The sequence below is a fragment of the Bombus huntii genome, chromosome 2 (assembly GCF_024542735.1).
Source record: "Bombus huntii isolate Logan2020A chromosome 2, iyBomHunt1.1, whole genome shotgun sequence".
In the NCBI taxonomy this organism is placed as follows: Eukaryota; Metazoa; Arthropoda; class Insecta; order Hymenoptera; family Apidae; genus Bombus; species Bombus huntii.
This window is the reverse complement of record NC_066239.1, coordinates 733,429-752,108: the sequence shown is the minus strand read 5'-3', so window position 1 is coordinate 752,108 and position 18,680 is coordinate 733,429. Positions and strand designations below refer to the sequence as shown.

The window sequence follows — 18,680 nt, the reverse complement described above, 5'->3', positions numbered from 1 at the left end:
TAGAAACGGTTCGTAATCTGCATGCTGAAGTTTAAGCAGACATCAATTTCACTTGTTCACATTCAATCACACTTGTGAAACAGCCTTTGCGCGAGCTACTATAATCGTTTTGCCGCGAAATTTTAGTATTCGTTATGTAACTCACGAATTCTAGGAAATTTTGATTTGTCAAATATTTATTGCTATATATTTTCAGAAAATTGTTGCCCTCTCAGTTTTTCATTTTTATTGCGTTTTTTTAACCGATACTCTGATATTTTGATACTTGTATAATTTTTATAATATTTACAAGTTTTGATCAAGTTTTTCGCAGAAAATGACAAGCTTGTTTTTATTATTTTACTTAAGAATATGAGTAGGATGTTTTATGGTTTTAGAATGCATGTATCTATGTTTCGTAGGAACATTTTGGTTCTTGGTTTCGGAATCATTTTGGTAGAGTACGGTAATGGTTGTTATAGATATCGAAACTGTATTCAATTTTATATTATTGTATATTATATTTTTTTTTTATATAAATTATCAATAACTACATAAGGGAGATTCATAATGTGTAAATACATTTCTTTTTTTCCCCCAAAAAGATATCCATCTTACAGTTTCAAAAACATGATGTATTTAACGAGATCGAAATTTTCAGAAATGTGATATATTCTTGCGTTCCGTATAACATATAATGAAAAACGATTTCCATAGTAAAAAGAAATAACTCTCCTGCAAAGATTTACTATTTATCACGATTAATCATACTTAGAATTTATTACCTTTTAACGATGAAGATATTTTTAACTTTCCAATTAAATTCGATACTCGATTATATTATTTATTGCTTCACATATTGATTTTGTCAGTCCTAACTGACCAACCTTGCTATACTCTTAAAATTTGGGTCATCAATCAACCATATACATTATACATATATTATACATATCTATTATATATATTATATACATCAAATTAGTCTCATAAGTCTTACCGTATTAGCCATAATCCATATACGTAAATATTATTGCAAGTTCTTTAGAGCGACAAAAGACGCACACGGATCAGTGACAGAATAATCAACGTAAATGAAGATTCACGCGGCGCACGTGACTTTCCCAGGGAAAGAAACAGAAAGTCCGTGAAATTGCATCGGTTGAGTGTCGCGCGCGCATACGAGCCGATGCGCCGTAAATTTCCGACACAACGTGTCGCGGACTCCGCCGCGCCGGCTTGAAAGCCGATCCAGTTTGCAACGAGCGACCGCGCTGGTGTTGTCCGCGACACTAAAATCCTCGCCCCCCCTCCGACTTTGTACAATCTCATCACAAGTCGATTTAATTCAGCCTAAATTGTCCACGAGGAACATTTTCGTGTTACTTTCGAGTAACGATATTTTACATATATTGTATTACTTTCGTTATATGTACAATGTACGTCCTGAAATGTTCAACCGATTAAGTTCAGTTCTCGATGAGACAACGAAGAAACTAAATACTCGTTTTGTTAATCAATGAACAAAAGACAATTCTTGTATTCGACGATGTGACGATGAACAGTAACAGTGATTTAGGTCAGTGTAGTTCAAGGTGAATTTGATCGTGAGTCTAGTCAAGTGTGAGAACCAGTTTTCCCGAGTTTCCTCTCATACGTTACGTTGAAACTTGGTAGATAGGTCGATAGTTGGTAGCCTGTAATTCGACACGTAACATCCGCTACCACCACCGGAAACTTGACAAAACATAAATGACTTTGAACTTTGAGGTTGGATCTTCGTCAAACACTTCGCCTCGTAATTCTAACCTTACTACGATCTTCAAATCTTTTCGTATATCAATTTTCGATGTTTCAACGAGTAAAACGGTTTCTACGCTTTCTAACGAAGAGTAATTTCAGCATAATATTGAAACGATAATTGAAACGATAAATCATGTGTATATATCAATAGTTTAACTTTCATATAGCTTTTGAAATTTTCTTCAAATTTGAAGAATTTTTGGTTGAGTTTGATATGAATCCAATAGGCAGGGTTAAAATTATTTGGAACAGTCTGTTTCGTATCGTTGAATAGAGTGCAGAGGAAAGTTTCCGATTTGCGAAAGAAGGAGCGAATAAATTGCCCCTTCGAGCTGATAAGAGCCAGAGCGTCGTCAGAGTGACAGCATGCGACGATGCGCTAGGTCAGTGTTGGTATTGAATTCGTGCAGGATCAAAGACCGTTGCGAATGTTTCCTTCTAGATAGAAACATTACCGCGAACGCTGTTGCGGGCCTCGTTACCGATGGACAGCCACGCCACGACAATGACGAACACTTGTTGCTAAAGGCTAGAGACGTGTGTCGAACGAATACCTGCTCCCGTTCTTCTCTGACATTGTTTCCTATTGGAATTATTGCACTCGTGGGGGTAACACACAGTCTGCTATTTCACTCGTGAAGTAATGAAACTTTCCTTGGATATTGTCAGTCCCGGATGAATAGAGTGAATTAAGGTTTTCTTATTGATAGGGAATTTCGCTCGATATATTGTTGGTACGTTCGATTATGTATGTAGATTTGACTAAATTCAAATTTTCTGGTTACTCTTGTAGGTATTGGATAATCATTAGTCACATACATACGTACATCCAAATTTTTTTAATGAAAAATATTCCTAATCGAGAACTTCTGAATGAAGTTTTAAAATTCTGAATGAATTTAGATTTTTTATTCTGAACATGAAATCGTGTTATAATTCAAAATTTTGTTAATGATCCTATAAATTCCTGATAAGGTTGGTGATTTATAGTTAGATAACTTAATTTTCTTTCGTATGTTTTTTGAAAATTATACATGTCAAAAATTTCCTTAATATTGTAGAAGTTTGGCATTTTATAAATTTGTTTCTTGGAGAAGTTTAATATATTTAGAAGAACTTTAATATCTATGATATTGATGTAAATTTTGAGTGACGCTCTCTATACGTTTTATATTCACTTAACACGATGACGTACATAATGGTTCTCTCTAGTCCTGATAATTAATTACCGTACATTTATCTTTATGTGACTGACCATGTTTACTGTGATCGGTTTTGTAAATATTTTCATCAGGCAAATATGTTTAGATTATTATTTGACGATGCTCGCATCTTCAAACAATATTCACATCTCTCTGGCAGATGGCTCACGATTCTCGCAATAAATTCCGCTATTATAAGAATATCGGTCATGATCCAAAACGCTCGTTAGGATAATATACTGATGCTGGGAAAATTCACGTGACCAATGTTTACCACACAAACTATATTTTCATTTTCGTACAATTCTGTACGTTTATTTTCAAATTTAATCATCTTTCCGTGTTTGGATTTTTATGATAATACGTAATAACTTTTCATGTTCATGTGTGCAAAGACCACATTTCTTAGCTTTTTAACTTTGCCAATTTATCTGTGAAATCATCATTTTTTTTTTTTTTAAACGAATATAATTCTTCGTATCGTTTATCCAAAACTAAATAATTTTCGTTATAGGCTGTGTTAATATTTTTAGTGGCGAATTCACTAAGGTTAGAAAATAATCATTTCCTTTTCCTAAACACAGAATCAAGGGACTAAAAATCAAATAATTATTTGGTAAACCAAAAAAATAGGTCAATAGCTTCAAATAAATAAAGTAAAGGTACTAACAAAGGGAATAGTGAATTATGTATCGTAGAATCAGAATGATGTGTGCGTGATCTAAAATGTCACGATCATAGACAATGATTCTCGTGTCATTTACACTATTTTACACGGCTTTAAGTATTACTTACATTAACGGAATTTTTGCGTAGCTGTCCCATTTAAATCCAGTCTTTTCACAAATTGTATGTCCGTGCAACTATATTTGTCAACGAAAGAAAACTAAACTACAACAATGTACGAACAAGCTTAACGATGGTTAACATCGATAGTCTTTATTTGTTAATTGCTTGAATTTGTTTAATTTTCTCGTAGCAAAATAAATTTATTTAAAATGTATTATATACATACATATATATGTATGTATATATATGTGTGGAAATAATTTATAATACATTTATTTACTTATTTAATTTTAGAAATTTAAAAAAATAAAAATAAATTTTAGAAATAGAAATTTAGATATTTAAATGAATTCAATTATTACTAAAAAATGAATATTCGTAGCAAATAGAGTTTGTTTTAATGGATAAGTATAGCGATATTTATATTTAGAAATAAATGCTTCGTAGTAAATTTAAAACCGTGTGAATAGACGGTCCACGCTATTTCTAATAATTTATAGCTATTTGATCGATTGGTGGTTAGTATGTTTCATGATCGATCGTGGTTGAATACACGCCAAAAACAAGAGCTACCTTGTATTTTTAGAATCATTTCATTTGCGCCTTTTTAAGCTCGAAGTCAACGAAAATTTATCGTGATACAATAGTGTCAAATCAACAGTTGTGTGGAACACAAATTCCTACTAATAAATAAAATTCAATATTCCTCCTCTTCTTCAGAATTTAGAATATTTCGTTTTTTTTCTTTGAGAGATGTAATCATAAGTATGTTAATTATGAAATTAACTTGGAATTATTTTTACCTTTCACCGCAAAAAATTTTATTTCGAAATTTTAGATTATTAATAAGATTTTCTTAGAATTTATTAAATTACTTCATTTGAGAAAAATTATAAGATTTTGAAAAGTTCTGACATTTTGCTTTTTTCCGATATTTACTTTGCTTAAACATTCTTAATAAAGAGTTAAAAATTGAAGAGTTGAAAGAAACTTTTAACAAGTATTATAGTTCACCGATGATCAAGTGTTAATTCCGATAACGTCGAACTTTTTAAGCAAGTTTCATAAAAATCCCAATGTAAATAAAATTCACAATGAATTTTAATACATTAACGAAGCGGAAAAATTGATTATTTCCGCTAATAATAACAAATTTACCATTAAATATTAATTTTAAAAAGAATAAAGAAGATACACTAAACTCCTGTGTTATATTTTGATATACTTTTTGATATATTTGGTAGACAATTCATTCGCATATTTCTAAGTATATATAAATGTAAACAAAATCAAATCTGGTTCTAGTAAAATTCAACATAAAAAAAGCTACACCGATCTAACGTAACCATTGGATCCTAGGAAATCGAACACAATCGAGAAGTTTGGTACTTATACTATCATAACATTACAGTACTCTTGATATTACAACATGGTTCGAACTGTTCTACAAAGCCTTGGCATGTCTTCAGGAACTCTCTTTGTGGCGCTAATGGCACAGAAAAAATAGACAGTATTTATATCGATCGATCTCCGAGCTGTTTCGTAGTACATACATATTTGCGAATTATCCGATAGAAACGCAATAACCATAAGAAGAATTTAATTAAAAACAAAGAATTTATTTAAAAACGATCACTCATTTTATTCATTTTATTCATTTTATTGCGTATTTCTAAAGAGATACTGGAAGTTACGCATATTATCATATCCTGCAATTTCAAATTTTATTAACTTATCGTAACAAACGATTCGTTTACCATAATTACTAGTTCTTAGATTGCAGGTAGAAATAAAAAAGTTTTAATCAATCGGGCAGTTAAGGTGGAGAAATGGCACGAATGACAAAATATTTAATTTAAGAAACCTGCATAGGTATAATTCGTGAATAAAGTTAATTTTCAATAAAAGTACGATAGAAAAATCTGTGTGCTTCGAAATATTAAATTATACATTAACAATATATTGTTCAATTGTGGAAAAAAACAATAACCGAAAGAAAATTAAAACGAGATTTCTTTGTATACTTCACGTTTGAATAACTCTGAATATTTTTCTCAAATTTGATTACATGTGAACTGTCAGAATATAAATCTCTCTCTTAATTAAATTAAATTCGTATAAATTTGGTTGTTTACAAATAATACATACTGCTTTTCTTTTTTACGTAATTAGACCGCACACATGCATACTTATAAAAAGACTGTGTATGTTTATATACTTGTAAAATATTTAGAGATTGAAAACTGCAGGAAACATATAATATATTCGGAGATACATGTATAAAATATTCAAGTATAGCACCCATTTATAATATTTAATTTAACATGTTTGATTCCGTTTTATAATTATGCTAATAAAAATATGAATTTCTATAAACATCTACGATCCAGTTATAACAAATTTTTGTATTCGTAATGAAACCTTCTAGATAAATATAAATTTCAGATATTTATGTTTATATCTATGTCGTATCATATTGAGGAAAGAATGTACTTCATTTATATCGTACAAAACCCTTGAATTATATGTATTTATTTCCTCTTCTAAGAAAAGAAAATCCAGACTTTTAATTTTCTTAATCATACATTAGTCTGAATTTTGAATTCTCCCTCAAAGCGGAAGAACTGTTATATTCGTCGATATTTTGAAAACTCACCGCGTTTCGCAGCAGAAATTCCATTGGTGAAATAAGCACGTTGATCGTGATCGTTGGCGCCTACCTCGTCCTATCTTGCGTTCGTTTATTGTGCTTGTTATATACGTGTATTTTGTTCGGCAATCTACTCTACGGTATCACTATTCTTGGCACGGATCGAATGAGTCTGTCTCGTTTGTCTCGTCTGTATATGTATGTTGGTTAAAAAGAAGAAAAAAAGAAAGAGTTACGCCCATGGAAAGAAAAGAAGGCACCCAGTGATTGGTGATTCACGGAAAACACCGGTTTCTCTCATGATTATCGCTTGTCGGTAGTTGTCGGTATTTTTGTATGAATTCTTTTGAGTTTTTCTGCACCGGTGTACACAAGTTTCCAGCTGGATATTATATATTTTTTACTTTATATTTCAATATTATATTTCAATATTATATTATATTTCAAATATAATCGCGATATTTGGAAGAATATTAACTAATATTGCGTATAAGGGCATGGCAACGAAAAGAAAACGTTAAAAGAAATATGTAAGCGCTTTTGTAATATAGTTATATAACACTAGTTGAAATTCTTTAAAATATGGCTTTTAACATATAAAGTGAAAAATCTGTTTGATCACAAACTTTTGTCTGCTATTAGATGCTGACTTGTACTCATCTGCGTGTTAACTATCTCATTCCTTGTTTTTAGCTTAAGCTTTTTACATTTTTTATGTTTTCTTGGATTTTATTTATGATGTATATCATATTGGAAAACACGTTATTGCGTGTTTGGAATATGTCTCTGCGTGTCGATAAATATTGGCATTGGTATTGCGTAGAGTAGCGTTGCGTGGGTATTCATAATGGAAGACATAGACCAGATTCTACCTTTTCTCGACAGAAATAGGGATATTGTTAAAAACTTGGAATTAACTTAGGTGCTGGGAATTATTTTTAGACATATTTTGCGTATATTATAAGTACAGTATATATTATGTTTCTTAAAGGTTTTATAAGAAAATTTATTTAAGATTCTACCTAAGTACTACTTTTATGTTTACAATAAGTGTATATAGAATTTAAATTATAAATATCGTACGTGCTTCTATGCAAACATTATGGTGTTATAGTCGTTTTTTTCCATTTTCTTTTCACAAATAAGAGACATATGTGTATTAGGACAACCAATAATTAATGAAAAGTATAACATATTAATATTACATAATGTTTTCTTCTTCGTCACTGCTAAACACCACTAAGCGGAGGCGTTTCTTTTCTGGTTTCATCTAAACATCCTCATCTTTCGAGCTTTGTTAATTCAAGTATGATTTCATCACGATGATCTGTTAGCCGTAAAAATATCATCGACTTTTTGTCAGGAAATTTTCGAGTTGCTGTTTCCCTTTAGCGAAAAAGCTTTTGAGAGCGAAGGATTGATATTCTATGAATTAATAATAAATCGAAAATTTCAATATTTCAAACTTTCGTAAGCAAATCGCAGACAACGCACACGCTTCCTCGAGTGAAAAGCATCGAATGCACTTAAAAATTCTCATTACGTGCTGTTTTGTATTGGGATTTCCCCTGTTCTCTACCCATGTTACAGCAAAACTGTGTTGTAGGAATTCTCATACTGTGTTACAGCGAACTGTGTTACTCCGACAACATATTAAAGAATTATTGATATCACACTCGTATACCAGAAAGTAGCCTGTTGTTCAAATAACATTTTTATTATTACTCATTAGAAGCTGTTATAAATGAGAAAAATATACATGTATTGTTCACGGGTAAGGAATTGAGCAAATATGATCATTTTAATAAATAATTATAAATAGCCTTTTAAGTAATATTTACTTCTAATATCATTTAACTGAAATTGAAAGAAAATGACTCTAAGAAATAACGTATTGAAATAAAATATGCTTACCGTTATTTCTCTTCAAACAATTAGATAAAAAAAATAATATGCTTAAAAAAATGTAATGAAATCTTATTTGTTTATTGTTAAGATTTAAAAGTTGCTTAATATTTCACCGAATACAATATTGTGGGACAAGTCAATAATTGCATTATTTAGTTGCTCATTTTTTAAATTTTCCTTATATTTCTTACTTTTATCCGTCTACAATTTTGCATATCTAATGTATCGTTACAGAACTTTGCCAAGAAACTTGTACTTATTTGCTACTCGCAATGTTATACATATACGCGCAACGATAACGTGGCGTAAAACCTGAAGAATCAACGAGAAAATTAGAAAGTCTTTACCGGTTTTCACGAACTCTCGACAATGATACCGGCAGACACTTGACAAACTAATCTCTGTAAACTTGCTACAATTTACTAGAACTGTGGAAGAAACGTGGTCGTCTAGAATCTAGAATCTAAAATCTAGAAGAATGTCTCGTACGATTCCGTGAACGTTTTATTTTGCTCGTAGGAAAGGTATTACGCGATCTTCTGATACATTTCTATCGCAATGAATTCTCTCGAAGAGAAGTAAATGTGAACGACTGATTGTGAGAATTTTTGGTTGAAAAATGAATTTCTATGTATGCCTATCTATGTAAACAATATATTTCAGCTAAATTAATAACAAATACACAATCTAAAAAAAATGTTATATCTATTTAAGCTATTTGACGTTTTTATACTTTTAATTATGAAAGCTAGCAAGATAGTTAGATCGGTACGTATGTAGTTACCTTTTTTTAATTTTCTTTGAAATGTGAATGAAAAATAATCTATATTCTTTGGACTTTTTGTAGGGATCATTAACTTGGATTTGATTAATTATCAGTTATTCCGAAGTTAATATATTCTAGAGTTGATAAATCATAGCATGATTCACTATAATCTATTCAGATTCAAAAATGAAACTTATTAGAGAAGTTTATTAGACAGAAGCTAATAAAGATATTATTTAAATCCAACTTGCTATAATCCAATTAATATTATTTATATCTAAGTTATTAGAAAAAAGTGGCTATATTTATTTCTTTTAATAAAATATCGCTTGAAGCCATAAGAAAACATCTTCATTTTTATCGAAGTTTCTCATAAAAGGAGATTTTCCTGCTTCTTTCTCCTTTACCTTTTTGTAAGTTATAAATTCTTCAATCAGCGAGCAAAAATATACATATTCCAGTCGGAAGTCCATAAATAGAAGGCTTGACAACGATACAACATGCATTCGAATACACCACATACATAGTATCCTATCAACGATATGACGAGTGACAATCTTTAATTAAACAAGATTAGCAATATGTAAATTATTGATCTTGCAGGACTAAAAACGCAAATTTTATGAATCATGCTAATTTCTACGATGCTTCACGATATCTCTTATGTGTGTGCAATATGTATATCATACACAGTATATATAACATGTAGTATCTATAATATATAACATTCTACGAAAACAAAAAAGAAAAGATGGTAAAGTTCTATATTAATAATTATATTAATAATTATAATAATGCACTAATCGATGCAGTTATTTACTTTTAATAAAACAGTATCAAAGCATATTTGTACCAAAAACTGAATAGTTTAGAGGATATTCTGATTTCAATATTAATTCAACATTTACTTTCTCAAAGTTAGTGTTCAAAAATAGCATCGTTTAACCGAAAAAATTTAGTTGAAAGTAATTAATAGTATGCTTTTCTTAAATTTTGAAGCCTTACTTATTTACTTGTAATCGAATTTTTTATCACATTAAAATTTTTGTGAAGTTAAGAGAAGCATGTACAATTCAAAATGTTTTAATTAAACCTCCTCCTGTGAGCTAGAATTTCAAAGAGGATACGCTTTTTCGATTCACTTGGTATCGGGCACAGATCATGTCATAGAAGGAATCATTTTTCTGAGTGTATTGTTGTGTTTAACTCATTCGTATTCAATGCTAGTAGACATGGGCGTTCAATGCCAATGTGGCATTAGTAATCTGTGATACTCTGATACTCGAATCAGTCGTCCATTCCTCGGAAGACATATTCGTACAGTGTACCGAAGAAAGCTGTGTCATCGAAATCTTCTTACGATATTTCCAATCGTTATCCGTGTTGATATTTCGACGGTTCATGGCGGATTGTAGAGTTATTTTTCTAAATTTGTCAATAATTGTGAGATAACCGATTAAAAATACAGCAAAGAAACTTTTCTGCTTAATATATCGTTGAATAATTGGGAGATATCACACAAAACACAACAGGAAAACAAAACAGGGAAAAAAGATGTTTCAACGATATAATTTTTATCTCGTATAAACGAGACACTTCAGTGTTTGATGAAATTCTTATAATATTTCTATAACTTTGTTCACAGAGTATCGAGTTCCCAATACTCTCATGTAGTACTTTATCGATCAAAAATTTTAAGCTACGTGCCAAACGAGAATGTTTTGTTTTTATGAATGAATATAAAATTTGTTATCATTTTAAGTTATAATTCATTTAAATAATTCATTTAGGAAGCTGTTACTTCTTAAAACGTGTTTACTATAATTTCAGAATTATTGGTGATTTGTAGTACAAAAAAAAAAAATATCGATATAATTTTTTTTTGTTCTTTTGACAGCGAAAGAATATTTTTGTTTATTTAAGGGAAACTTTATTTCTGCTGGTCATTGTAGGATATTTTGAATAGGGTATTTTTTCACAACAAGATTTTTCAATTTAATACCGATTCTCATATAAAAGTTTAAAAAATAATCGTTCGCACGAAGATTTGTTGAAGATTCGTGTCTTCCTATATTTCCAAAGAATCAAATAACATTTGGTAAAGTGTATGAATGTCTCTTTTTCTCCCAAATAAAGCCGAAAAATTGATTTGATTTTCCGAAAAAGTGAAGGATGTGTAATCAGCAGTTCCTGTGAGGAAGAAATTGATAAAATGTGTTTTATATGTTGTCTCTTGATCTCGATGTTCAATTATTTTCCGATAAGACAGATCATAATGCGCTAGCATACATACGTATACATATCTATATACAAGGTATTGTAGACGATCTGTTCGAAAACCGACCTCGAGAATTCTCGAGGATTCTTGAAAATATACACGTTCGAATGATCATGAAAATTAATAGGAAAAGTTTGTAAATGTTTTCGTGAAATAAAATCTTTTCATAGAGGAAAATAATAAATATATATATCAAGAACTAAAGTATCTATATCTATCGAATACATTGAAAAACATACATTGAAGGTATTGGTAGTTTATGATGTCATGAAATCATCTCTTAAAAAACAATAAATATCGAAAGTAAAAGGAAATAGAATAATATAAGTTTACTTTTTAAATGGAATAATCCGAATATAATCGTGCATGGATTGTGATCCTGTGAGAGTGAGAGTCGAGTAAAATCTTTGTGTAAAAATGGTGTTTCGTCGGCAAACCAGCGAACCGACCGGAACTGTCACCAAGAGTCCCAGCATAGCTCATAGTACCAGCTCGTCTGGCATTTTATCGAATTGGTACACGAAAATCACGACAAACGTAAAGAAGAGGCAACCGTTCAGTCCAAAATCTTTGTTGAAGAAGGCGTTGGTACTTATTGTTTCATTTTTTTAACTATATATCTTCCTATATATCTGAGGACATATCTTGCAAACAATTTTCCTTCAAATAAAAGTGAAACAGATATTTGTAATAAATAGACTGCGGATTTTTATGGAAATTTGTAGCTTTATTTTAACTGAGGCAGTTCTAATCGAGAAATCAATATACTTTTTATTATTTTACTAAGAAAGAATCAAATTTAGAAATTTTTCTTTACTACGTAAAAAGAAATAAAAATATATTTTTTCAATGTAATTCACTTAACGTTTAAAATTTACTAAAATGGTTAGTTAAGTTTGTCTTGTATTTTAGGATTCAGTTAGCTTTCAATAAAGCTATTTATATATATACGAAAAAATGGAAATACATATTTCGATTGTTTAAAAAATTGTTGACTCTGAAAAGACCCAAGGTCCACTCTAACCTGTTTGATAAATTTTGAACATTAAATGTCAAAAACATTATATTTTAAAAATTTTTCATTGTTTAATAAAACAAAGCCGAAGTAAAATAGTGAAAATTGGGAAAAAGTCACTTAACTGCATTATTACACATTTTACACTTTTTACACTTTTAAATTTCCCGTAAGTGCACAGAGATTCGCAGTCTATTAGTAAAACTGTAAAACGTAGTTGGGATTTATTCCTTACGATTTTATATAAATTTATTATATAGGGCACATTATAGAGTGTGGGTGTACTATTATAAAATGAAAGTATGGGTGTTCTATTTCAATATGAAATAGGTACTTAAATGAAGTTAATCTCTGGAAATTTTCAATGAAATAATATTTCTACTGAAAAGCGAGATAATATTAATTTCTATCTTTTGAAAAGTAGTCGCTACAAAAAGCAAAAGCAGCTCTGTATGCATACACTTAATGCAGTCGTATATGTATTATATATAGATCTAATTTAGTCGCAGTATACGTATGTTGATGGAAGGAATTTCGATTCTAAAGTTACACCTACGTTTTGTGGCACGTGTAGTTTGTTCTGTTCAAAATGACTACAATTATTCATGTAGATTATAAATGATTTATTAAAACATAAAGTATAAAAAAATGCCGTCAGAGCACCTCTTTTTATTTATTTCATAATTATCCATGTTGGTAATGTTTTAATAAAATCATTCTGACTGCTGTATAGAAAGAAAAGAAACAGAAAAATATCCGATGAAAAATATTCTACTGTAATATTCTAAGATGAAATGAAAAATACAGTTGACGATAAAAACGATAGATATTATGATATAACATTTATGACGAACCAATAATATTCATTTGTATTCTCTATTTTCAGCTGCCCGTTGTAGATCCTTTTCTGGAGAAAGTTTCGCTCTCTGATCTCGGTAAGTACTGTTCTATTAATTATTTACTTGTACATTTATATATTTTGCATTGCGCTTCGATTGGTCTGCTGGGAGTCGGGATTCAAGGTTCTACTGATTATTGATATTTTATATAAATAATGTAGTATATGGATTTTAAACGAATAAAATATTCTAAAGGCATTAAAATTAAAAATAATAAAATAATGTGTGAGAATGATAGAAAAATATTCCGATAAGTTGTTCAAAAAATGATGAAAAGATTCCATTTTACTTATAGTTTATTAATAGACTAGAGATTTTCATACATTTATACCAAGTGCAAATATACACAAAAATGAATAAGGGTGAGCATACATAAACGTGGAAATATATATGCGTATAAAGCATTAAAAGTGAAATATATCTCATATTTATAACAGTTTCAATTCTTTATCACTGCCTGTAATTTGCATAAATATCCATAGTCTACTTAGTAATAAATCGCTCCGACTTGTTAGAAATACTATAGCATAATTTCTACATATGTGTTATAATATTTATATATCTATACTATATATATATATAGAATTGAAAATATTTTATTAATTAAAACATGAAATTGTATTATTTTTTTCTGTTGTTTAAGCATCAAAAACCCCAGGAGACTTATTATAAGTAATTAGTAGTTATTCGTATAGACTATGCAGATGATTAAACAATTTATATATGTACATTTTTACATAAAACGATGTCACAATGTTTAAAATTTACAGTGAAACTATTATAATCATATATAATTTGAAATTAATAACAATGAATAATATATATGTATATACACACGAAAATTAATGGATAGTTTTTATTAAACGAAGTGTATAATACATACACTGATTATATATACTCGAATGTAGGTATGTTATACCATACATTGATTTAGCTTTTCTTGTAACTTCTTGTTTAACTGTTTGCTAACACGAACTCCTTGTGATGATATCCTAATGCTAATAAATTAAAAGTATTTTTGCCCTTTTTCGAATCTTCTTTTCTCTGTACACATTAGTATTATTACAATCCATCTCATTTTACTGGTCCCACAACCGAGTACGGTCAGGTGATACAATACTTTCGTGAAAGCTTTCGAAGGAAAAGAGGGGAAAGCTGGTAAATCGATGGAGCAGGTAACATATTTATAAATAAGCGGTAGTTCGTAAATAAGATGCGCAGGATGGATTTGAATGAATTATTAAATCTCGTAGAATTCTAATGAAATTTTTTTATTATCCGTACATTGAATAATAAATAAAATACGATATTTTTATATTATCTTTATTTTTTAGTAATTTTAACAAGATATTGACGATGTTTTTAACTTTTAGTAATATAAAATATATAAATAATATTTTTAATAGCACGATTTGTAATTTATTACGTTTCTAAACATGCTTCGGTTTGGGTCATAGTATTTGCATGAGGTAAATTTTGCTACATTTAATATTTCACAATAAAATAAAATACAATTATTGCAATTGTAAGTGTTTATAGATATAGGACTTTATAACTAGATTTTTACGTGCAAGGATACATAAAATATCTAAAGTATTATAGAACACTTTTTATAATATTTAATAAGTAAGACAATTTTCTATCTAACTTCCATCTTTCAAATTATATTTCGAGAAACACGAATGCCTAAAAATTAAGAAGGAACTTATTAGACGCAAAATGGGCAAAATAGCAATTCTACTGGTACTAAACAAAGAAAAGGTGTAAAAAGATTTGGTAGTATCCTGATAAACGTGGATACTGTCACATTGATATTGATTCGCAGAAGTAGAATTTAGACTTGCAGACAGAATTAGAATTCATGGATTGGATAAAACTGGATTGAACGTATTAGCAAGGATGTTCTATATGAGATAATTTATTCGAATTCATTTCTTTAATATGTTTAGTGTTGAATTAAATTACATTACGTTAAATTAAATTAAATTAAATCAAATCAAACTGAGAATAAAGTACAAAATTATTAAAATAAAGGAAATGACACTTATTTAAAGAAATATACGTAGTAATCAATGTGACGTTGATTAAATGCATAAAACTTGTCAATTTTCATTTGCATTCACATCCAAAGTACCTGCTTCGAATTACTGTTCATGCTTGCTTACTTTTCGTCCCATCTCGTGTTTGATTCTACGAAAAAGAAACATTCGTCGCAATTACCTTTTTTTCTTAAAAGAAAATTCAAAGTACACAATATCGCAAAGAGAAAGAAACGAGAACCGAGTTAAAAACTCACTAACTTGACAAAAATAAAAATTGTCCGACTAGGAACGAGTAAACATAGCGAACGAAATTCAACAGGAAACTGTAAACATATACCTATACCTGTATGTACAATTTTACATAGTTATGTACTGGCTGTTTCATGCCGTGCAGTGCACAGAAATTTAGTTTGTTCAGGCTGGGTTTCCGAGTAGAAAATATAATGTATCCTATAAACTCACGAAAGCTCTAAAATGCTCCAAAAATTGTCCATACATTTTTTTATTTACATACCTACCTCCTATTTTTTAATAAGTCGTACCATTTTTGTTAGAAATAAATTATACCAAATTCATATTTGCAAGGATTGAGGTTGACTTACCTTTAATTCGTTTATACGTTTAATACGTTAATTCGTTTTATTTTTTTAAATTGGAATTTGATGTTAGTATTATACTAATTTTTTTTATCAAATTAATTTGGTTTCCTTGATAAAGAATGATAAATCGTGGATTTTGTTGTCTTTTTTAATTTTTAATTGTATAATTATACAAGTTTTTAATTAACAAGTAATTCGGTTAACCGGTTAATGCGACTGACATGATAACGCAATGAATGTTACACAACTCGAAAAAACGCGATTTTCGAGTTATCACTATGAAAATGTTGCAGACACGCTGCTCAACCCATTATGAAAATCTTGTTCATTTATCTTCATAATTTGGTCGATAAAGAGCAGTTACCTCGCTTTTTCTGATTCAGATGACGTTGTGCTGTTTTCTATAAATGCGTCTTATTGTGAATTGCGTCCTAACTAGAAAGAGGGATCTCCAACGCTAGAAACTAAAAATGAAGAAAAAATACACTTGAACCTGTTTCATAAACATTATTTTCCTTCTTCGTAAATTTGATTTAATCGTGTACAGAAATAGTGTTTCGCTTCTTCTGGAATATCTAGTTCTTCGAGTTGAATCGAAAGAAAGAAATATCATCGATATCGATCGAATATCATTCGATTATGTACAAAAATTACAAATACAGTCCTCAATTTCTTATTCCTTTTTGAAGTATTCCATTCAATTTTGTTAGATGTTTCCGGAATTTTTATTATCTTCTTCCCTTTCTAATCAGAACTGTTATTTCATTCATTATCTAATAAAATCGTAACCTTAAATATGTTAACCTATTAACCGGATCATTTTGCTAATTAACATTCAAGGAGAAGAAAGACTAGTTAATTTTGGTTAGAACAATTTTAGTCCTTGCAAATATAAGCTATGTAACTGGTTTTTAAGGCCTATAAAGAAATTATATAGGAAAATTCGATTAATTAAATAGTTAACTCATCTTCTTTGGTCTTCTTCTTAAGAAGTTAATTATTATGCTTGAAAAATATTTCTATATACGTATGCATTACAACACTTTCTACTCAAGAAATTCGATATTACTCCAAACAACGAAAATTTTTTGTTCATCATGTTGAAACACCGTATGAGTACTTACAACCATCGTGTACGTGCGAGTGTAATCGATAAATTACTCAGTAACGTACGGATTTAGGGGGTGATATTTGCGATACGAATATCCCAGGTCGAATCGATCAAAAACAACTTTAAATTAAACCAGGAAGCTTATCCTGTGTACTCGACGATCTATATTGGTTGCTCCTTGAAATTGTGATACTGAGTCCTTCGGTATTCCTCTTCTCCCCTCCATTTCACTGTCTGTCGTGGGTGGATGGAGCCGATCGATGAATTCCCGGGAGTCCAGCTCGCTCGCGTGTACGTTAAACAAAGACAGAAGATACGGAAATTCCAAGAGATGTGACGGATAGAAAGGGTTGATTCTTGAATACGCGAAACTGATAGTAGCATAGACAAGTGAGAGAAAAGGGAACATAGGCACACGAATTTTCGAAGGAAAAAAGAAAATGAAAGAAAGAAGGTAAATAGCAGAGAGAAAAACAGGGACAGGGAAAGAATGCACCTATAGATGGATGCGATAAACGGAGTGTGATTTTCGAATGTGAAGTTTAGCAAATTTTGTATGGTGTAAAAATGAAGAAGTACGTGGTATACTTTCATAAAAAAAAGTAGACATTAGGTTTTCATTGTTTACCGAGATTTGTAGGTAGCGATAGTCTTATATTTCACGTATAGATGAGGGAAATGGAAAACATATACATATACATATACAAGGATAGATAGAGGTTGTGGTTTTGGGGAGTTTAACGCATTAAAAAATGATAAAAGTGCATGCTACTCACGTTATCGCGTCTCTTGTGATTGTTGAAAATACTAGATATTTATAGCTTGGTACTACAAGTTTCGTGTTTCACGTATGGTTCATTTATAGCAAGTTCAGATTTCATGATACATCTCGTAGAATGGTAGACGAAGTGACGAGTAAAACAAGGGGTTAGAAAGAAAATAGTAGAGATAGTACTTTATCGAACTATAAAATGGGAGTAGAAAAATCCTCGGCTAACAATAAGGGGGATGGATGAAAGCAGGGCAGAACCGACCAAGGGAGAAGATAAGCTCTGACCGGTGCAAGGTCGGCGAGATTGCATTCTATGACGCATTCGCACATTTGTATTTGGGTCTAGGTCATGGGGTGGTATACGTTCGATAATACGGAAACTCGACAAGGCGAGTTAATAGAATTTTTGTACTACTTCGTTGCTGTGTTTTCGATACGTTGTTTCTGCTTCTATAGGTACACATTGTTGCATAACATTTAGAGAAACAGGGTTTCATTGTTTTGATCGATTACAGTCGATGAAAGCTTACGATGGTTTGTGTATTGTACAAGGTATTTCGATTATGATGAATGTCTAAATGAAGTGAATTTCATATTGAAAATAAGAAAATTACTAAAAAGAATTTACATGCATTAATAATTGCAAGCAGCACTTACTATCTTTTATAGAATCATTTAATTATTTGAAATTATCTATTAAATCACATAGCAATAATAAATTTGAGTATCTTTAATACCAAAGGTATACACCTACATACATATACAATATACGGGTATACATATATAGGGTGGTTGGTAACTGGTGGTATAAGCGGAAAGGGAGTGATTCTACGCGAAAAAAGAAGTCGAAAATATAGAATAAAAATTTTT

General features: G+C 30.2%; 1 protein-coding gene and 1 long non-coding RNA gene across 2 annotated transcripts in view; one reads left to right on the top strand and one right to left on the bottom strand.

Moving 5' to 3' along the window:
- The window catches only part of LOC126873570 (serine-rich adhesin for platelets-like), a 134,060-nt gene that overhangs the window by 99,050 nt on the left and 16,330 nt on the right, over positions 1–18,680 (top strand). Inside the window, exon 9 of the mRNA XM_050634614.1 lies at positions 13,274–13,322. Coding sequence (XP_050490571.1) covers positions 13,274–13,322 — 49 coding nt within the window. The remainder of the gene's footprint in view (positions 1–13,273; positions 13,323–18,680) is intronic.
- On the bottom strand, positions 4,980–11,791 carry LOC126873645 (uncharacterized). The gene is made up of 2 exons (XR_007692476.1): positions 6,427–11,791; positions 4,980–5,256 (listed from the first exon to the last, which is right to left on the bottom strand). It is a non-coding gene; the product is annotated as an uncharacterized LOC126873645 (long non-coding RNA).